This window comes from Octopus sinensis, linkage group LG3 (assembly GCF_006345805.1).
Source record: "Octopus sinensis linkage group LG3, ASM634580v1, whole genome shotgun sequence".
NCBI lineage: Eukaryota > Metazoa > Mollusca > Cephalopoda > Octopoda > Octopodidae > Octopus > Octopus sinensis.
The window spans coordinates 141,666,303-141,689,926 of record NC_042999.1 but is presented as its reverse complement, the minus strand read 5'-3'; the positions used below and the strand labels follow the sequence as shown (position 1 = coordinate 141,689,926).

The following is a 23,624-nucleotide window of genomic DNA, read 5'->3' as shown; positions in this document are numbered from 1 at the left end:
GATGAAAGGTAGAGTCGACCTTGGCAGAGGAAGAAGAATAAAAGAAACAATGTTTCAAGCAAAGACTTTTTCGTCAAGATAAAGAAATAAAGTTCTTGCAGTCAGTTGGATTGTAAGTCCTTTGGTGAAGAGGTAGAACACAAAAGTAACTTATCAGACAATAGCTGATAGAAATAATTGAGCTGAATGAAGTTTCTTAGTAGAAAAAGCATTTCAATCAAGGGAGAAATACTGGGGATGGGGGAGGAGTGCTTATGTATGTACGTTTGTCTGCATGTGTCCAGCACAATTTTTTCTCCAAGTTAAACTATACTGAATTTGTATTGTACTGCACAAAATATCTGCAACATTTTAACATCCACTTTGCCATGCTTGGATGGGTTGGATGATACATTGAAGATTTTTCTATGGCCAATGCCCTTCCTGTTATCAAAATGCACCTGTCCCCTAGTAATATTTCCTTAGAGGCAGACACATTTTCACAACTGTGTGATGTCAAGAAACATATAAACACGTGCATGCAAGTGATAGGCTTCCTTCAGTTTCTGCCTATTAAATCCTCTCACAAAGCTTTAGTCAAGCTAATGTTGCAGTAGAAAATATTCACCCAGCTCAAGGTACCACATAGTGGAACTGAGTCCAAAACCATATGGTTTGAGTAAAATTCAGCCCAACCTGTGCCTATGAAAAAAACATTGGGAGGCATGCATAAGCAATATGATGCAATATGGTAGTGAGTTTGTGAGCAATTGCTATATTGAGAAAGGAATAAATTGTGGTGCATTGGATGCATAATATTTAAATTAAGATGAGAATATGTCAATTGAGGAAGCTACTGAGTACCAACCAAAAATAGATGGAGCAAGAAAACAAACCCACTAGATATACAAGTGTCAAGTGAATAAATAATTCCATACAGAATAAAGAAAGGGGAAGGTACCGCAACTAAGGTAAACAGCAAAAGCAAACTAGCTAAATGAATGTTATTGCACTGAAATAAGGAATTTTATCATTTTAACACATCTCAGTTTACATAAGTATTAGGAATGGGTGTCAGATCTCCTGATACAGAAAATCTGAGATAGACCCAATTTGAAATGGCAATTTGTCTTAATCCACTTAATGCTCTTCAAATGGAATAAAATACCAGCCCTTAAAAGTTTCTTGGTGTTCAGCAAAAATTTACAATTACATTTTATGAAAAGAGACCAAGGAAAACCTGAACAGAAAATATTTAGGCCTGAAAAAGTGAACTGACAGATGAAACAAAATCAAATGACATGTTTAAGATCCTGTCCAATTCATATCAAAACAGAAAGCTGAAACTTTAATACTTATTAATTCTTGAACTTATTAAAAAAATTTTTAAGTCCTTTTCTGACTCACAGAAACAGAGTTGGTATTTATCACTGATTTTCCTATGTTAAGAAAAGGAGAGAGAAATCTTCCTTGGACAGAGTAGATTTTTCTGCTGGAAAAATATTCAAGAATATAATAAATACTTAATAAAAGTGACTTTGTGGCTACTAGAACTGCTAGAACTAGTAAGGGAATTTGGCTGCTATTTTTAACTGCCAAATTCCACTCAAGCAACTCTTTACCATCATAAGAAGATGAAGGGCACACTAAGTACACTGCCTGAAAAATAGATGGTATGATCATGGCTGCAATGTTTTGATCATTGATCTGTTTGATCAGAACTGATCTGGAGCTGAACAACAATACTGGCCACAGTAGATTATTCTGATTGTAGTGGTCCATTGAGAGCTAAAATACAAACAATGCTGGTGACAAGGTATGAACTACTGAACCACAGCTGGTTGTCCAGTACTTTATCAACTCAGCCAACTGTTATTACACTGAAGCTCAAAATAAACAATAGTTTAAATAACAACCACAAGGATTGGAGTTAGTTGGAATTTTTTCTTCAGCTCCAATTCCCATATTCCACTGAGTTTATCCATTTATGTGTCATGATTATAAACAACAAAATGAAATACTTAAGACAATGAACTTTATTGCCAACCTGTTAAGAAATTTGAATCTTATCCGAGACATGTTCCTCAATCTATTAGGTCCTAATTATATTTGATATCTCTGTGGTTTATATGGAAACATGACTAATGAAAATCATTGAAGAGGTGAGAAACATATCAATTTGGAGCTGTTAAAAACAGACTTCAAAGTTCCTTCTATTTCAGTGGATAATTAAGTTATAATTAGTTTCTAAAATATTTTCATTTGAGAGAGAGAAAATAGTGAAAGTGTATAAAATATTTTTTTAGATACATAGAATAAATTGTAAAGTGCCAAAAAGAAAAAGTTTTTATTTTTACAACTCTAATCAAACAGCTCCATCAACCAGATGTTGAAGATTTAAAAAAAATAACACCACCAGTTAATTTTTTTTTAATGTTCCTATCACACATGAATTAACTGTTATAGATTGAAAGTTTTTCAGATAAAAAAATAATTAGAAAAGATTCAAAGAGAAGGACCACAAAGTTGCACAAACCATCACCAATAAACTAAATATGAAAAACACATGGGAAAATTTAGCCCTTTGGTTTTTTTGGATATAGAAAGGTCTTCTTTTAAAGTTAACTCATCTCAAGAATCTTGGTTTATCTTGCATAAATATTACAATAAAGATATGAACATTAATTAAAGTAACTGAATACTAAGTGCAAAAGAAAATCTATGAAAAATTAAGAACTGGTCTGAGCAGCTAAGTTCACTTTGCAATAATTATGTTCAGTAATGTTAAAAATGGTTACCAATGACTATAATAATTAGTATTAATAATTGGTTATCAGAGATTGGGTTGACTCAAGAAAAATTGGGTAGATTAAAAACTGTGCGAAACCTATCAGTTAGACTATAATTCAAATGGCAGTTTTGTTACACTCTATATCATGCAGATTCTGCCTGAGGATTTCATCAAGGGTACAAGTATTTGTGAAATAGTCAGTCATTTTACATTATAATTCAATGAGCAAGCAGTTCAATTCATTGAACAACTGAAATCAACAGAGAATTCATTCATTTTTATTGAGACCTAGAAGTATTCATCTCTTGCTATTCTAACAGTGCATGCTGTGCAGGGTGGTGAAAGACCATTTATTCACTAGGAGATTAAATCTGAACATCATAATAATAAAAGGTAATGTGATACAATTTGCCAAATATCTTCAAGGGCTGAAAAAGTAAGAGTTAGGATTACTAACAAGTTTGATTAAAATTGCAAGTTCAATACTTTTTTTTTTACTTTATTTCTTGAAACCACAGTAGTTAATATTCAGAGAAAGATGGTTCCAAGGGGTTTTTATATACAGATTTTCTGAATTTCATTACAGATTCAAGTAAAGTGTGAAAATCTAATAAAGGCAATAGTTATTTAAAATTGTATATATTCTTCAGCTGATAGGGGAGGGGCTCAAAAAGCAAAAGACTTCAGCTTGCTAAAAAGCATTTTGAAGAGAAAGCTTAGTTAAAAGAACTGGTTTTCTTTCATTTTCTCTACAATTTGTGGATTCACAAGTATTTTTCCCAGGCTATTGAAGAAAGGATGAGTTTGGAAGTATGGATATTTGCATCTAAATTGCTATGGTTATTGCTTTCATAGCCGAATCCTTTTTTTCTAACATTAACCATTTAAGTGTAAAGAAGAGAGTGTCAGGTATAATGAAGCAAGAGTACTTACAACATCTACAGAGAAATTGAATTAATGATTTGAAATAGAGACATTATACATAGGAGACAAAACAGTGAAAGATTACAACAAAAATCAGAAAGTTTAATATTTTTGAGAACTCATAATTTAACACATATGTATACTAAATAAATTAGATGAATACTGGGATCTAGTTGGTTTGACTGCCAACATACCAAAAATTCAAGTTTATCTAAAATTTTGAAATTTGGCACATTAATATACTTTTCCAAGCTGAATTGCTGGAGTTATTTCACTTTTTCTAGAAAAATGTTTTTAAAAAGTTATAGAGGTTTAAAGTTTGATCAGCTTCACCCAGTCAGGAAACAGGATTTGGAAGCTGTCATTTTGTGCATGACTGCACATGTTGTCAACATTCTGAAAATAGCATGTGTTTTTATATGAGACTGTAAACAAATCAAATTCTGCTTAATCTACAACATAAAAACACCTTATAACTTTTTTAAAATTTGGAATTTTCATAAAATGTTGTACTCTACACACAGGGATTCATACAATTATGCAAAAAAGATTTTTATAAGTGGGGGTGGGCATGATTTAAGGCTTATTTTTAGCATGTCTTATGACCAGGGTACAAGCAACAGTGTCAACGCATGTGGCATTATGTAGAATATATTTATCAACACACATGCTTTCTTGCTGACAAAAGAGTTCTCATGTTTGGCTTGTTACTATGGAAACGGGCACAAATGTGTCTGTAGCATACAATTGGCTAAAATTACCCAAAATTTTCAAACTTTAATTGCTACTAACTCTTTATTTATTGATTTATAGCGAAAATGATTTTCACGTCATTCATTAGCCTATAAGAATGTAACATTACACTGAATATGAAATCAATTCAAACAGAAAATGATACTAGCAGCCAAACCAACTAGATCCAAATACTGTCTCTACTCAGCATCATATGCCAACTAATCTTATTTGGAAATCCTTAGAACAAATATAAACTTCTGAATTGTGGTGTATAGATCCATCAACATGTAAATTATATTCTATTTGAGACACCAACAACTATGAACAAATAACATTCAGTGTAATACGTAAAACTGTATACAAATCTTAGACATAACGGAATGGTAGCTTGCTATGGAGACAGCCTTAGAAACAAAAGTAAAAATAATTTTTTTTAAAATTACAATGGTTTTGTCTAAATTCCTCTCTCCTAATGTGATTGTTCTCTCACAACCACACATGGTCTCAAACTTCTAGCAAAAACAATGGCATCACTTGTGGATGAAAGTTTTAAAGTGTCGAAACCTCTCTAACATCTCAAGTAGCACACACAAATACACCACATTTGGTTTGCTTTACTTTGTCTTGTTATTTATCCTAAATTGGTTCTCTTTGGGAAGAAAAAAAAGCCCCAATATCATATCATGAAGATTCAACCTTTTTAGTGCTGTGGACTAACTTGAGCAAAGATTTTCTACTTAAAAAATAAATAAAAACAAAATTCATAAGTAACATCAATCAACATTATAGCTAGTATGCAAAGTAAGTCTTTCAATACTGTCTTCAATCCTTTCAATTTTGTAATTCATTGTGTATGTGTGTGTTAATCCTTAGGAAGATGGGCCAAAGAACAACTAAATGAGAAGTTTTTGTATTGTTAAGCAGATGCTGGCGAGGTCTAAAGGAGATGTCAGTTTGCTATTATTATTCTACTGCATGTTAACCCTGATCATATTGGTCTAAGCACAACACAGTACATTCCAACATAAGAGTTAATTAAATGATTTGTAATATTAATGAGGGATTCCCTCAGTTCAACCATAATTCTTTTAGAATATGAATATATTAAAAATAAGCATCAGCTGTTTTAACCAGCCAATCAAGAAACTAATACTGAATACTAGAATGAACGCACAAAATACATAAAACTGCAGTTGCAAAGGTTTTGTTTATGCCCATATCTCCCAGTACATTTATATCACACTCACATCTTGTTAAATGAATCCATTTTCAGTGTAATAATTTGAATTTATATCAATTTTGCTCCTGGGAAAACAGACATTAAATAATGATGATGATCATTGTAATAATACTAGTCATACATTTAGTGCTATTGATACATATGTGGAAGAGTATGGTTTATTGGTTAGAGTGTTGGACTCATTATTGTAAGATTGTGGTTTTGATTCCTGGACCAGATGACATGTATTCTTGAGTAAAACACTTCATTTCATGTTGTTCCAGTCCACTCAGCTGGCAAAAATGGTAATCCTGCAATGGACCAGTGTTCAGTCCAGGTGGGGAATATATACACCACAGAAACTGGGAAACTGGCCCTTTGAGTCTATATGATACAAACAGGATCTTTCATATCCCTTTTTTTTTTTTGTCTATATATATTCTTAAAAACTATCTTTATAAAAGTAAATATACATTTAAGTTTAAAATAAAAAGCAGTTGAAAGATTGGAAAGCAACCTAGAATGAATAAGCAAGATGCTTCACTCTTTCTAATCTAGTTTAGAATTCAAGCCATTATGATCACAACAATTATTATATCTTGTACCAGATCAGACATGACCTGAGTTAACAATGGTCCATACATATTATTGCTGCTCTCACTTGAAAGTGAGAGAAGGTTGAATTGTTTACAAGCTAGTATGTCACTGGCTTAATATCTAGTATTGAGTCACAAAGTTGAAGGTGTAGGAACCTTATTTGCTATTTTTAGAATGACGCAAGAAAATGACTGACACAAGACATCTACTTTTGTCTTTTATTCAAAGTACAATTCAATGATTTTTTTTATCTCTATCTCACTACTGTAAACAAGTATTTTTCAAGACATGGATATCATCTAATGTGATAAGTCTTCTTTCTATACAGTAATCTGATTCTATAAATAGCATGTGCTACGTAATCACTCAGACATTTCTTTTTTTTACTGTGTAAATTCCTTTTGATTGATCATGAATGTATTGTCATCATCATCAAAATTTAACATCCTTGTTTGATGCTGCCTGTGTTGGAAAGTTTGACAGGATCTAATGAATCCATGGAATGCCTACTTGGCATGGTTCCTACATTGGATGCCCTCCCTAGCAGTAACCACTTTATATCATGTACTGGGAAAAAATTTCTGAATCTATATCTAATAGATAGCCTGAAAATAACAAACAGCTATTATTTTAAAGAACAAGGCATGAAATGAATCCAAAGACCAGTTTTCAGTGACATGAGAATGCTTTTAATAATGGTTTTAAATTTTGGCACAAGGCAAGCAATTTCAAGGGTTAAGGAGAAAGTCAATTACATCAATCCTAGTACTTGATTGGTACTTTATTTTATCAACCCTGAAATGATTGAAGGCTAAGTTGACCTCAGTGGGATTAGAAGTCAGAAGAAATGCTAAGCATTTGGTCCTACACATAATTCTGCCAGCTCATTAATAATAATTTTTTATAAGTTCACACATTTTCAAGAGAAGGTACAGTTTAATTAGATCAACCCAAATACTTTAAATGCAAATTATTTTATTAACTCAAGAAGACTGGATAGCAATCTTTGTCCTTGACAGGATTTGAACATAAACATAAATACTACCAGGTAATAAATCTGCTGCTCTACTGATTTCAAAATGAACCGATTTCAGAAAAGCAACTGCACAATTCCTGACGATTTAGAGTGGATTTTTTTAACCCACTGCCCAATATTTTTATAACTATCTCTCTCTTTCATTATATATATATGCAGCACAAAATTTTGTCAGTGAACAGGTCACGGCCTCAAAGTGATGAAAATATTTTAGCAAATTCAATTTAAATGTTGAAATGAATCTAACGGTTTTTGTGCAGTTTAAATGGCTTATAAACACCTTCCATGCTGCAATTGTTTATATTTTAATCATTTTTGGGGCTTTGTTATGAGCATCAGGGATTGTAAATCTCGCAAAAAAAAAAAATTTTAATTCTTTCAAACTATTTTTTTTTAAATCAGAAACTGCACAGCTAGAAGTTTTACAGCAGCAGTACTTTACACACACACACATATATTATAAAGAAAACTGCCTCCCAACCACATGGTTCCGGGTTCAGTCCTACTGTGTGGTACCTTGAGCAAGTGTCTTTTACTATAGTCTCAGGTGGACTAAAGCCTTGTGAGTGGATTTGGTAGATGGAAATCGAAAGAAGCCCATTGTATATATATATATATATGTATATCATCATCATCATTTAACGCCTGCTTTCCATGCTATGTATATGTGTGTGTGTCTGCGTTTGTTGCCCCATCATTGCTTGACAACCGATGTTGGAGTGTTTACATCCTTGTGACTTAGCGGTTCAGCAAAAAAGACCAATAGAATAAGTACTAGGTTTACAAAGTATTAGTCCTGGGGTCGATTTCTTCAACTAAAACCCTTTAGGGCAGTGCTCCAGCCTGGCTACAGTCAAATGATTGAAACAAAAGAATACACACACACACAGAGTTTGCCTCAATATCAGCCACCTTTGCTAAATATGTATTTTGAAAATCAACTAGTTATTGATTATCTGAAACAGCTGTAAAGACAAAACTTGATTACATCATGTAAACTGTACATGCAACTATTGTTGGTCTGTCTCAACACACACATATGTGCATCATTTTAACATCCACTTTTTCATGACTGCATAGGTTGAATGGAATTTGCTAAGACAGACTTTCTACAGCTTGATGCCCTATCATGCAAAGTCAAAGAAAGGAGACAGTAAAACACACACACACACACACACACACAATGGGCTTCTTTCAGTTTCCATCAACCAAATCCACTCACAAAGCTTTGGTCAGCCTGGGTCTGTAGTAGGTACCATGCAGCTGGGAAGTAAATTTCTTAAGTACACAGCCATGCCTGCACGCATACATCTCCACTTTTTTGTTTTGTTTGGCTTACTTTATATCAACCCACATTCTTTGGCTTACCTTATATCAACTCAACACTGGCTAAATTCAATACAGATGAAGACACAGGAAGGTAATAATAGTATATTTTTTTTCTTTTTATTGCTGCATTAGAGATTCATTCTTCTTATTTAAATTCACATAGACATTGGTCATAGCTCTTATTAATTTGTAATTAGCAATAAAGCATTCTCAGCGATTAAATACTTCAAATACTTTGTTGAGATAAATTAAGACATGCCGTATAGGACTTGTGTATGACTATCATGCACACAGAAAGCTTTAAAATATCACACACTTATTATCCACTGCAAAGTTAATACTAAGATAACAAAAATACTCCATTAGGGTGTTATCATTGACTGTGATCAAGAAGACTGCACCATATGCATAGATAAGCTGCTTCACGTGTGCATAGCATAGAGGGTACTATGCAATCAACCCATACAACTGATTATGAAATAAGACAGACAGACAGACACACACACATAAATATATATATATATATATATATATATATATATATTATATATATATATATATACACACACACACACATTAAGATGCTATCTAAAAAATGACATGAGAAAAATTACTAGAGACAGAAGTTAACAAGTCATCTAACCAATCTATATCTAAACAAGCTGCTGAAAACAAATACAATAGATATGCCAATAATAAAACTTCTACATAGTTACTCAAACTGATAGAAACAGCCACATCACCTGTGTCTTAAAAAGATAAGATGACCATATATCATTACAATCATAATTTTTCATCTGATTTCCATGCTGGCATGGGTTGAACAACTTGTTACAATCAAAGATGTTTCTTATCGAAATCTGTTACTCATGTTCACATATATCAGTTTCGTTTCTATGGGTAGAGGCCTTTTTTACTGCCAACCACTTTACAGAGTACTGGGTATGTTTCTCATAACACCAAACACTAGAAAGGTTGTATATAGGGACCTCAGAACCCTTCACATTCTCTGCTCTTTTGCCAACCACTTCACAGTCTATGCTGAGCACATTTTGTAATACCAAAACTAAAGAGATTCACCCATCACATGAGGGAGGAGTTGTCAGTTTCAATTGTGACACCAAAGTGTGCCTTGTACATAGAACATTGTAGAGAATATTCAGAGAGCTGAGACATGCAACAAAGCCAAAAGTGGATGAGAAAAGTAAAGGCCAAGAGTACTTAATAACCAAGGGTGTGTACATTTGCTCAGGTGACTAAGAGATTAGAAGAGCAATGACATCAGAAAGACCAGGAAGAAAGGAGTAACAGTATGATGTAAGCAACAAAGTTATTTGGGGTGGAGTCAGGTAAGGAGTGACTTAACAGCAAAGGTGGACAAAGGTAAGAGCACGTGATGGGATCAGATAAAAAGGGAGAGATGGTAATAAAGTGGCTTTGAGTAGGGGAGAATGACTGGTGATAGAGACAAGGAAAGAGAATGAAGGAGATGCACTAGAGAGAATAAGAGAACTATGAAAATGGTCCAATATGCTCTCTTATGCACAGACTTAGTAATGGACTGAAGTGAAAGAGGGAGCAAAAGGTTGATGAAGAGGCTCAAAGGATTCAAGGTCAAGGGGCCAGTAAGATTTACTACATAAGTTTGACAGAGCAGAAAGTATATCAACCTCTAAGCATACTTCTAAACCATGATAAATCTTTATGCTATAAAACATACTGAGTTCTCTGGACACCTTGGAAAAGTGTCTTCCACTTTAACCCAGGGAAAATCAAAGCCTTATGAGTGGGTTTGAAATATGGAAACAGAAAGAAGCTCATTGTGTGTTTGTGTGTTCACCACTTGTCAACTGGTGGTGGTTTATTTGTGCCTCCATAACTTAGCAGTCTGGCAAAAAGGACACTGATAGAATAAGTACCAGGCTTAAAAATAAGTACTAGAGTTTATTTGTTCAATTAAGCCTTCAAGGTAGTGTCCCAGCAAGGCTAAAACAAAACATGAAAGATATATATATAGGCACAGGAATGGCTGCATGGTAAGTAGCTTGCTTACCAACCATATGGTTCCGGATTCAGTCCCACTGCATGACACCTTGGGCAGGGATCTTCTACTATAGCCTCAGGCAGACCAAAGCCTTGTGAGTGGATTTGGTAGACAGAAACTGAAAGAAGCCTGCCGTATATATATGTGTGTTTATGTGTGTGTCCACCACCATCACTTGACAACTGATGTTGGTGTGTTTACATACCCATAACTTAGCGGTTTGGCAAAAGGTACCAATAGAATAAGTACTAGACTTACAAAGAATAAGTCCTGGGGTCGATTTGTTTGACTAAAGGCAGTGCTCCAGCATGGCTACAGTCAAATGACTGAAACAAAAGAGTGAAAGAGTATATATACTTGTTTCAGTCATTTGATTGCAGCCATGCTAGAGCACCACCTTTAGTTGACCCCAGGACGACGGGCTTCTTTCAGTTTCTGTCTACCAAATTCACTCACAAGACTTTGGTTGGCCCGAGGCTATAGATGACTCTTGCTCAAGGTGCCATGCAATGGGACTGAACCTGGAACCATGTGGCTGGGAAGCAAGCTTCTACTACACAGCCACTCCTGTACCTATATATATATATATATATATATATATACATGACTTTTACACAATTCAACCAGAATGAAATATCTCAAATACAAAAGTTATGGGTGACCTACTTCAAGTTTCATGTTTGAGTATGAAACTTAGTAGCTCACCCATAATTCTTGTATTTATTAATGATATATTTTATCAGCCAATATTTACATCTTACTAAATTGTAACATAGCCATGATCCTTTAGAATATTAAAAATTGTTGACATTTATGTCTTCCTTAAATCAGTAACCTTTTGGAATTCCTCACAGGAATCTAAGAATCAGTGAAAACAGGCCACTGTAAAATGATTTCAAGTTTTCAGCATGATGTTCAGGCTGATGACTTTATAATTTTTACTGACACTGTTATTAAAGAAATCAGAAGAACGACAGATAAATACAAGACAAGTTAGTACCTCGTTTGATTCATCTAAATTTCTGTCCTAAAAATTATTTTCACTAGGCACAATGCAATTTTTTCCACAGGATGATGCTAAGTCAAATGACTTGCTGCAGCAGATTACAAGTACTAATTTTATCAACCACAATGAAAATGGGAAAGGCTATACCTAGAACAATAAGTGATGTTCAATCTGAACTGTTCTTGTTAAAACCTGTAGGTCATAGATGTGTCTAATTACTCATCACTACAACATCATAGATCAACTCAAAGATTCAAAACAACTGTTCAGAAACAAAATCTGAAGTTAGGGTACTAATTTTCTAAAGTGGAAACGTTGCAACTACATCCACTGTATTCTTGTGTTCCACTGTTTCTCTGGTAAAGGAACATTAGTGTCAAGAAGAGAGAGAGAGAGTACTTCACTACAAACAAATTACAACAATAAAAAAGGCTACCATACATTTACTGGTAAGAACCCAAGGAATGAAATAAATAGGTATACAGACAGAAATGTCTGGAAGTCCTAGTTTATGTCCCTAACATATAAGACTGACTCTACAAAAATATTGAGTGATGTAAAAGCCTGTAGAGGTAACAACTTAACTGGATTGATTACTGAAGCTTCAGTTCAGAGAACTATTTAAGATTTCCTAACATTCTACAACAAAGTTAGAATAAAAAAATGATGTATTTAGATAGTTTTCAATTTTGCTGGAGCAGATTCATTTTGTAAATAAACAAAATTTTCAGAACTGATCAATATATTCAACTAAAAAGTATGCTTGTTGTGAACCTTAAATTCTAATGTTTAGCTTAATTCCATATCTCTATTTTAAGGTAACCACCAACTGCCTAATTTTAAAAAGGCATCCAATAAATCATCATCATCTTCATCATTTAACATCCACTTTCCATGCTGGCATGGGCTGGAGATAATTTATTCATTAAAAAAATAAAAACAGAGCATAACCTATTTTTAAAATGGTGAATACAATTTTTATAAAATAAATTTGCATTGAAAGAAATCTTATCTCACAGAACCCAAAAAAGTTTCATGGAATCTGTTTTGAGAAATGCTGATCTAGATTGCTTAGTTCTATTTATTTATGGATACAATTTGGCCAGCAGTGACTCTGGTATCACTTTTTTCACACATTCCAAATAGGAATGTCAGATGGTTCAATTATCAGAGACAATCTCTAGCATCAAGATTTTAAAGATATCACCATCATCACACCATTACGTCTACCACAGCAATCACTACAACGACGACCACCACCACCACCACCAATACAACTATGTCCTGTTTGGAATAGTCATAAGACCAATTTTGTAATCTACTGAATTAATTCCAGTGTATTGCTGTTGATTCTAAACAGATTAAATTTTGTAGAATTTGAACCATTATCACTATTAGTTCTAGTGCTAATGAAAGTAATAATTTCTTACATGTGCACATAACATGTGGCTCAGTAATTTACCTTGTTCAAAGCACAAAGCATGTCTGCATCAAAGAATTTGAAATGTGTTTTGTGTCAACCTTGTCCAATTAATTGGCCAAACCATCCCTAACAACTGTCAAAGGTAACCCTATGCAATTGACTATTTAGATAATTTAGAACTCTCTCACACACAACTATCATCACCATCATTTAACATCCATTTTCCATGCTGGCATGGGTTGGATAGTTTGACAGGAGCTGACCAGCTGAAGGGCTGTTCAGGCTCCATGTCTGTTTGGGCATGGTTTCTTCAGCTGGGTGCCCTTCCTAACTCCACTTTACAGAGTATACTGGGTGCTTTTGCACAGCACCAACACCTATGAGCCTGCAAGATTAGGGATGCTCAGCAGGAGAGGGTTGCAAGGGACAAGTCTGTGTGCAGGAGCAACCATGCTTTTTACTTAGCTTGATGTGTCTTTTCAAGCAAAGCAAACTGTCAGGAGTCTCAGTCCTGTAGATCCTTTTTCACCACTCCATCTCACATCTCCCTGGGTCTACCCCTTCCACATGTTCCCTTTACAATTAGAGAATGGCACCTCTTGATGCAACTGATGAGCTTCTTTCAGTTTCTGTCTCTTAAACCCATTCACAAGGCTTTGGTTGATGCAAGGATATAGTAAAACCTGAAACCATGAGATTGGAAAGCTAACTTCTTACTACACAGCCACACCTGTTCCTTATAAAGACTATGAAGGAGAAATAGTCCTAAATACTACACAATAGCAAACATACAGATCCTTCGGTTAAAGAAACCTAAAAAGACTCAACTGAATCAGTATACATGAAAATATCAGTAACGATTAAAGAGAAGTTTGTTAAAATTAACTTTTTAACAAGCTCAAAATTGAGAGAATTAAAAATCAAAATTATAAATAAATAGATTTTTTTTGTCATTTGCTGTAACTTGATACAGACAGTAATTGAAATGTGGTTTGAAAGAGTTTGAAGGTTAATTATAAATTAGAACAGAATAGATAATCAAAGGTGCAAGTAATGAAATACTTTAAATATAACTATTACATTTAAGATTTCTGACCATTCATATATAGTTAGTGAAATAACAGAAAAGGAAATATTCTAAGATATGTTGATGCTTTAAAGCAATGTGGAAGCAAACATGAAAATGGCTTAGCTGCAGCCAATTTCTAAGTATGCAATTAAGAGATTATTTAGGGTTTCAGTTCTTAAGCATGGTCAAACATCACTTTCTAATTATAAGAAGTCTCTTCTAAAATAGCCATTTACAGATATAACTTATCTATTGCATGACATTGTCCATTAGGTCACTTGGAGAATTCACTGGAGTAGTTCTGCACTGTTTTTCCTATGTAGCTGACTGAAGTCAAAGACTTCTAGAACAGAATCTTCATGTTTTTTCCCCAAATGTATATTAATTAGGAGAAAAAAGTGAAGTGAAAATGATTCCGACTGAAAGAAGATCACAAATGCTATTTCCTGTTAGCATACAGCAAATCCAGGATGCTCACACAATTGTAGTAATTGCAAGGTTGAATTGTGAAGAAAAATTTAACTGTCTTAGAGGAAATCTCAATAGAATTCTTGTCTGAGTTGGAGTTTATAGAAAAATTATTTAAGATATGAGAAAGATAAGGTAGAAAATTTCAAAAGCATGCGATTTGAAAAACTGTCTTGGAACATAAATATAAAATATTTCTTAAATGCATGTAATAAAGAATGGTTTTTAGAGAAAAAAAATATAGCAATGAAGAAGAATGTACAGACAACTTTAAAAAATTTCACACATTAAAGGAGAGTGAAGATATTTTTTGTTTTTTGTCAGACCAAACATTGTTTATATAAGCTGATATAGGATGTAAAATACTTTAGTCTTCATTTTAAAGTTATGTTTGTTTGTAGCTCTTAAAAAAAAAAACCTTGATGGATTCTATAAATTAATGAATGGTTTCACGAGTTCAAGCCCACTTTTATCTGAAAGAGTATCTAATTATATATACTTGACAGGCAATGTTGCTATGCCACAAGAAGGAAATTCCAATGTTTTATTCAGTTTAACTTTCATATTCCAATATCTCAAGGAAAATAGTGAAAAAAATTAGCAAGCTGACAGGAAGACGTCTAACATGCATACACATATATAATGTTTAAAAACAAAGAACATGGATGAAAGAGATACTAATTCAAACGCCAAGTGCCAAGAAGCAGGCGGTCGTTGGGTTAACAATGTAATTGAGAAAGAAGGTTATTTAGATGATATAATAGTTGTGAACATATTCCACAACACGTGCAAATATTGGTCGACTTGAGACATGTAAAGAAAACAAAAGGAAGGACTTCAGATGACGCAACATGTACAGGAAGAACGAAAGAAATATTTTAAAGGATATCATACTGGAATAAAGAAAAAGAGGAAATCAAAACTAGGACATCCCAATAGTGAAAAAAAGTTCAGAACAGTATTATTAGAGTGTAACAGGGCGGGGGAGTAAGCATGTGTGATAAAAGATGATAAAAGAGAACAAATAGCTGGGAGGTGTAAAGAAACTAAGGTTTGAAATATACCACACTGTTTGAACTCAGTTCACGAAATCCGTTAAAAATATATACAAAGTCAACCAACAAGCAGTATTTTATAACGACAACCATTTCCCTCTCCTCGAGCAAAGTAAAATGTGTACAGAGGGAGGGGGAGAATCCATGACAATTTCCTTGCTACTGTTCATGAAAACTCAACCATAAGGACTATTATTTTGAGTAATATTGCACATATAATGTGATGAAATATCTAAAAATAACGATAACACAATGATATATTATAGCTGTAGACAAAAATATACTAAAATTTTTACTAAATATTGGCACAAATCCAAACATTGAACGCGTGCGAATATTAACAGCATCTGTTCATATGAATATATGCACATAATAATCGAGCTGTTAAGATCTAATATAATATTTATATCCAGATTGAAAGAACATTGTCATAATGTGATAAACGTAGAAAAATCACTGGAAGTTGTTAAGTATTGGCGACCGTCTTCAATACCCGGTCGAATTAGAGAGGATGGCTATTAAAAAAGTCAAAATAATGAGTAGGAAAGTTGAAGTTCATGAACTCAACGTACACGCAAACAGAATGTAATGTAAATGTAGACATATATTAAACATTACCGTGTAATAGTGTGTATGTAGTAACATACTCGTTCGGGGGAAAAGAATTTAGTTTGTATTTAAATGGTATATGAACAGAACAATTTTTTTAAGGAGTAGAAGCTACACTATTATACAGCTTATAGGGTGGGGATTAAACAGTACCCGGAATATAGAATTTTTATACGACACAGAGCTTTGGTATTTTTTAAGAGGGGAAAACGGACACAATATGTGTAGCATTTAGGATATTCATGATACAAAATAAGACGAAATGGCCATAACCGGAAATCGAAACCGGTTCACGGCTGGGCTTAGCATGCCGAGAGCTGACATTCTATAGCATTCTAAACATTAGATAAATATGTCATTATTAAACAAAATCCTGTCTCTCTTATTAAATATTTTGAAGGCAGACCTACTCAGATCAACAGAAAAATGAGAAAAAGCAATAAAACAAATATAAGGATAGATTTAATCCTTAAAAATCGTTTCCCCGTACTGCTGCTAATATATAGTGCCAGCAAATAATAAAGTTATTTGGGGATGGCAGTGAATTATAATTGTAACCTGAGAGAAATCTATACTCGTTTTGACCTAAGTCACTTATCTCACACCGTGAACGAGAAACTCCGAGTAATGACTCAGCTTTGAATAAACATCCTACACTAACAAATAACGTTGAGTATTTTCTTTCGCTTAATTGCATTCCACACCAATGTGATCCTACCATGGGTGGAGTTTCTGCTTCTCTCTTTCTCTCATATATATATATACATATCTTTCATATAAATATACATATAGTATGCGATTTTGTTCAAGGCAATTATAGAGGAGAGAGAAGTATTAACGGTAAAGCATTTTAAAAGTTGTTGCCAAGGGCGTGTATAGAAGTTAGATAAAACTAAGCGGAATAAAAAGGTTTTTAATGAGTTCCCTGTCAGAAAACTAGATATAAACTAAAAAAAATGAAATGCTGATCAATTTATAGAATAAAATAAAATACAAGTAAAGATTGTCATTAAAATGTGTTTCTATAGAAAGTGTTGTGTAACTAACAAAACTAAGCAGCTAGTGAAAACCGAATTCCCACTACTACTATCACCAACACTACTCGTTTGATACATGACCCCTAACAGCTAACAAAATGAGTGTGTACAATATACATATTTATGTATGAATGCGGGAACATGTTTATGCGTGTATAAATCAGAGCGAAAATATGTGTGCAGTGCGAATGTACTACAGTGTGTACGCGCGCGCGCGCACATACACACACGAACTACATAGACAACAGAGACCAAAGCAACGGCAGATATAAGCGCACCTGCCGTTATAGTAATTTAAGATGGGAAAAACACCTGTACACTCAACTGCTCCTCGACAGTCATATTATAGAGCAAATATTCAATTTAAAAAGTAGGAGCAAAATGAAATGTTTCTTATCACTTCAAACTGCCAGCAAAAACAAACAATTTAAAAATCAGAAATCCCCATGACATTGCCCCACCAGCTGATTATGAAGTAGAGGTAATTAGTAAACAGGTAGTTACAGACAAACAACCATTCAAAATATTTCTCATATAAGCTTAGCACTGAGATATAAAGTCAGATCTTAAAGGGACTGGATCGACCCAAGGCCAGGACTGGTATCTATTTTATTGATGGGCGATCTTAAGATCGCCTATTGATGATAGAAGGATGATTGTTAGTCGCAAGCATCAGAACTTTGAACAAAATAAAATACTATACGGTATTCAATTCAGCTCTCCATTTCTGCCTCACCCTTACATACCATGTGTGTGTGCATATATATATATATATATATATATATATATATATATATATATATATATACGCACACACACAATTTACGAGAACAATTCATCTGTTCAATCCCACGTTTTCTACCCGGCAACCTGGCTATTCACCTTTACTTACGACTCGAACGCTTTTGGGCAATGAATAATTTGCTCTCACATCTCAATTCTCATATCTTATAAATATGAATACCTTGCACCTTTACAAAATATCAGTATTGTACCCTTTATTTCAAATATTTAATCTATCCAAAGCATTTCCTCTAACAGTTATGAGAGAAAGACTTCAGTAATTTAAATAACATTTCTGAATAGTCGAAAAACGATATACCACACACATTTAAATGTACAAAAGGGAGTACGAGTAGTTCGTTACTTGAAAGCTCGTCATAACGAGAAACTCTGATTAGCGACAGAGTGAATCATCGGCTTTGAACGAATACGCGCACGCGCGCAATATAGCAGGGATGGGAATAGATATATTGACTATGCCCTCAATCTTTGCCAATATTTGATTGTTTATTTCGAGCAAGGAGACTAGGGAGAAAGAGGCGGATAAATAAAGCAGTTTAAGTTAAACTCCAACTAATAACTATAGGCAACATAAATGATAGAGCCATCCTTCCCACTCACCAATTTACATATAGTATCAGCAGAAAGAATTTATTGGGGGAGGGGGTAACTGGGAGAAGGCAGATGAAAACAAGGTTTTTTTTTTCTTTGGTAGTAACTGCTAGGCTTCGAAAATACGACGGTTAATCGTATATAATAATTTGTCCTTCCTAAATATAATTTATCCCTTCAACTACAGTTGAAGCAAGCAAAGTGAGAGAACGTACAATCATTTAAGTTATTTGCATACCAGAGGCAAATCAATGAAGCATAAAAGATCCTGGCGTGCATGAAAGATTATTTTCATTAACTTCATTGGTGAGAATAAACATCGTTTAAGAGAAAAGTTAGTTAAGTCGGAGATCCGAGGTCAAATATAGTTCAAATTTAACATACACAATCGGTCCAAATTCAGTCACAGCAACCAGCTGTGAACGTAACCATTGAATTTAAAAGCACATACACTACTCGATTAAGAAACCGGGGTGCGGCTACATTACTTGAAGAAAACAATAAATAAAAGCATGAAACGAGAACGGGATGTTGGGGTACAGACAGTAGAGATAAAGTCAGCACAAGATGCTGCTTTGTAATTTAATAAAAATCGACGAAAACACAGCAGCAGATTGATGATTGTAGTGGCGGGGTGGTAGTTTCATTACTAACTACCCTGCACATCCTACAGTCATTAAACCAGGAGAAATGACACCATAATAATTACACAACATTATTTCCCACTAAACTGCCAACAGGTTTACATAATATCGAAACATTTAAAAAAATTTCTATGCCATATTGACTGTTGGGACATGCTTTTAAGAACTTGTGGTTATAGAAATTAAAGAATACAGGCATCATTTAAAAATATCAAATGTAAGTTTTAAAAAAGTGTATCATGCGAAATATCTGAACTAAACAAGGTAATGACATCAGTTAATAAAATTTGCATAATCGCCCAACTGTCTCAAGTAGGAAATAATCCCAGCTTTTTAAGGAGAGGGAGATTCTATCACTTTATAGCAGGTGCATGTATGTGTCAACCTCGGGTAAATTACACATGAAGACTTATTACAATGAGTCAGTGAATGCATCTTGATCAACTATATAAAATTTAGTTCGCGTGCTCATATGGCAGCTAGACAGGTCAGTCATGAACTATAAACAACTCGAGACCAACGCCCTGTTCAGATACATGTGTACACACGGAAATATGATTTTATTAGACAAGTTTTGAATTCCACTTACCTCCAACCACAACCAACTTATATTCAGTCATCAGGCAGTCGTAGCTTCCAACGTTCTTAACACTTTCAGGGAGATAATTCTCTCAATATGCAAATAAAATATATTTACTATAAATATATAATCCTTTTTTTTTTTAGTGACTTCTTCAATCGTGTACTCCTTCGAAAATAGAAAGAAAGAAAAAAAAATCAGTATTACACTATATGAATATGAATGCAAACAAAAAGAATTTTTTTAATTGGCTATCGCGACACAAAATCAGTGCAAGGGTAAATCTAAATCTTTACTCGTCGTTCTCCTTAATTTTTTTAATTTTAAATTTTCTATTCCTGATTTGTTTTAAGGAAAAAACATCAGATACACGCAAACAAACCTTTGGATAAAACCCGCCAACTCGTGGAAAGAAAGCAGCGAGTTTTAAGTTTGGTAGGGAGGTGAAGCGTGAGTCGGGGTGTGAAATTTAAATTGTAATGTGAAGATGGTTCAGTTTTAGTAGTCCATGTTGTGGTGTCAAGCAATATGATTGTCTGACGAAGCAATAACTAGCAAACAACGGTAGGAAGTATAAACCAATATAGTAATTTTGCTTTCAAAAAAATAACAGAAAAATGTGTCATTATAGCAAAGCGTATTTTCCACCTTTCTTCCGTACACTAACACTTGAGTAGTAAGAAAAGGTAAATTTGAATATTATTTCAGGTGTAAACAGATCGAACTGCTTTTAAAAGTGTTTGTGTGAAGCTAAAACTACAACATCCATCTGCAAACAATTCAGTAATATAAATACTATCTGTAAATAAAAAGTATGTCTATAAAGCAAAGAGATGAAGAAAGCGGAGAGGTGATTTAACAATCTTAAAGGAGAAACTGAAAAATACTATTTACTTACGAATGTTCTAGTGTAGCTTTTTACTTTTCCCGCTCCAGTTTTGATTTCAATTTTTTTCTTTCTGTTCCTTAAATCTACCCAATGTTAGAAGGAACACATTATTTACTGGAATCAAGCGCCAATCTCTTGTAACGTCCACTGCTGCCACCGTCACGATCCTGCTGCTACCTTGACTCCATGTAAACCTTAGTCAGCCAAGCTATTCTAGAGCTAATGCTGATTGACTTGGCCCAGTTGGGGGAGAGAAAAAAAGAACACACATACACACACTAATTACACTCAATTAACGAATGAACAACTAAGCACCACAGTGTGGAATGTACTCGTAATTTCTAAGTCCCACCACGGCTGTCTAAGCGCCTACCGACGTCCTGGTTCTTTCTGTATTGTTCCCACACTGAAGTAGGAGGAGGTCACGCCCATACAAATCACTTCGGTACTCACTACACACGAGGGGACAACACAGGGGAAGTTACTCCGTTTCATAACGTTTTACGGGTAATTATAGAACGAGTGCATAAAATAGAACGTTTTGAAATACGTGATAATTCTCTTGAGTGCGAAAAAATATTTTCACGCACTCAGTTGCAGACAAACACAAATACATAACTACACTGATATACATAGTTACATGCATACATTTATATGTATGTATATGCGTATGGATATATGTACATATGGATGATCATGATTTCACACCGGTATCAATATTGTTATTTAGAATGGAATAACATTATTTATTCAAAGCTGAGTCTGCATGGGTCCTATACGCGTGTAGCATGCATGCATATATGCGTACGTGCATGCAGGCATGCTTGCATGTATGTATGTACGTATGCGCACGTGTGTGTGTGTAACAGTTGGTGGTATCATATTGGTTTGAAATACATTTAAGCAAAAGAAAATACTCTTAATGTTAGATAGAGAGGATAATATTTAATCAAAGTTGAATCTCAGTGAGTCACCACCTGGAGTTTCTCCTACCTGATCCTCAGGCAACTGATTTTATGGTTAATGAAGCTTTTTCAGTATAACTATGGATTAGATCTGTTTGGTTTATGCTGTTAAACCTGACAAGGATTACTGATTTCACATATGGACATTTAACATTGTTGAAACGAATAAAAATTTGTAATAATTTCTGTAGAACAACATCTGTTGGTAAGGTGAAAATCTATAATAAAGTTCTTTGTAAATATTCCTATGAAATATTCTAAAAGAGAATTCTATTAAGAAGCTTGTAATGAATTCCAATATGATAGGTTAACATATCAATGTAAATAATTATTTGAAACATAGGTTGCCTGTATCTTGTACTGGCTGTTTTTAGTCAAAGAGGGCATGTTGTTGACTTTATTGTACATGTTTTTGCATTGTTTGCATAGTTTTGTTATGCACACACCTGCACATACACAGACATATATGCACCCTTGCACAACTAATGTTTACACACACACACATATGCTGGCATGGGAGGCAGATGTTAAACAATGTTGATGATGATGATATATATATGTGTGTATTATATATATATATATATATATATATATATGTATGTATGTAAATCTATCTATATATATATATATATATATATATATATATATATATATATATATATATATATATAGTGCCACATAAAAAGCACCTAGCCCACTCTGTAAAGTGGTTGTCATTAGGATGGGGATCCAACCATAAAAATCTGCCAAAACAGATCTTACCAGGGCTGATTGCCACATGAAAAGCACCCAATACATTCTGTAAAGTAATTGGCATTAGGAAGAGCATCCAGCCATAAAAAAAAAACCATACCAAAAGAGACAGTGGTGTTTGGTACAGTCCTCTGGCTTGCCAGCCCCTTTCAAGCCTTCCAACTCATGCTAGCATGGAAAACAGACTTTAAATGATGATGATGATGATGATATACCTATACAACTACATGTTAACATATAAGCCTGTTCAGTTTTGCACATTCCATCTAGGTTGAGTTTTTGTTTTTATTTTATTGCATCCGACATGACTAACATCTATTATAATTTGACTTCATGCGACACTATCTTTCTGCTTGTTGCAGAAAGTAACTGATGAAGAAAATATACACATTTTCTGTGTATGGTATATCTGAAATTCATTTCTTTCACATTTGGTCTGGTCATAAGATGTAGCATGCAAGAGATAAGACTACGTTGGTTTGGACATGTAATGTGTATGATTGAAGACAGCTGTATGAAGTACTGATTGCTTAAGTGGATGTCACCTGTGAAAGAGGGAGACCCAAGAAAACATAGGATGAAGTAGTGAGGGCTGATCTCAAGATGTTGGGCTTCACAGAGGAGATGACAATGGACTGAGATATCTGGTGATTTGAAGTTCTTGAGAAGCCCCATCCACCTCAGCAAAAACGGAGTCCTAGAAGCACTATGTTTCACCCATATGTACATTAATTTCACCCTATTTTCATAAACCAAACAACCTCACCTCTTTTCCTCTTTTCCTCTTTCTCTCATCTCCTCTTCTTCATGCACTATGCTTATCTCTCCCTCCCCATTCCTGCACCCCAATCCTGTCCTCTCGCCCTGCCAACAGTACCATTGTTATTCTGCTGTTTTCCCTTTACCCAGGTTTTACCGGTTACTGCATTCTCCTCCTTTCCCCATCTTTTGGCATTCTCATAAACTCCCTACTTACGCACCCTGGGCAATCTTCTACCATTTCATTAATATTCACATCCTTGTACCTTGAGAGTATACCCTGGCTCATAACTACTATTTCTCTGTCTGTCTGTCTGT

At 34.2% G+C, this 23,624-nt stretch overlaps 1 protein-coding gene across 2 annotated transcripts in view; it reads right to left on the bottom strand.

The window, feature by feature from the left end:
* The window catches only part of LOC115209302 (GTPase HRas), a 160,295-nt gene extending 138,996 nt beyond the window's left edge, over positions 1-21,299 (bottom strand). Inside the window, exons 1-2 of one of the 2 annotated variants that reach the window (XM_029777641.2) lie at positions 20,839-21,299; positions 19,950-20,108 (exon numbers count right to left, since the gene is read on the bottom strand). In XM_029777641.2, coding sequence (XP_029633501.1) covers positions 19,950-19,980 — 31 coding nt within the window. In that variant the 5' untranslated portion in view covers positions 19,981-20,108; positions 20,839-21,299. The remainder of the gene's footprint in view (positions 1-19,949; positions 20,109-20,838) is intronic. The other variant, XM_029777640.2, reaches the window with a different exon arrangement.
* Between the last annotated feature and the right edge of the window lie 2,325 nt (positions 21,300-23,624).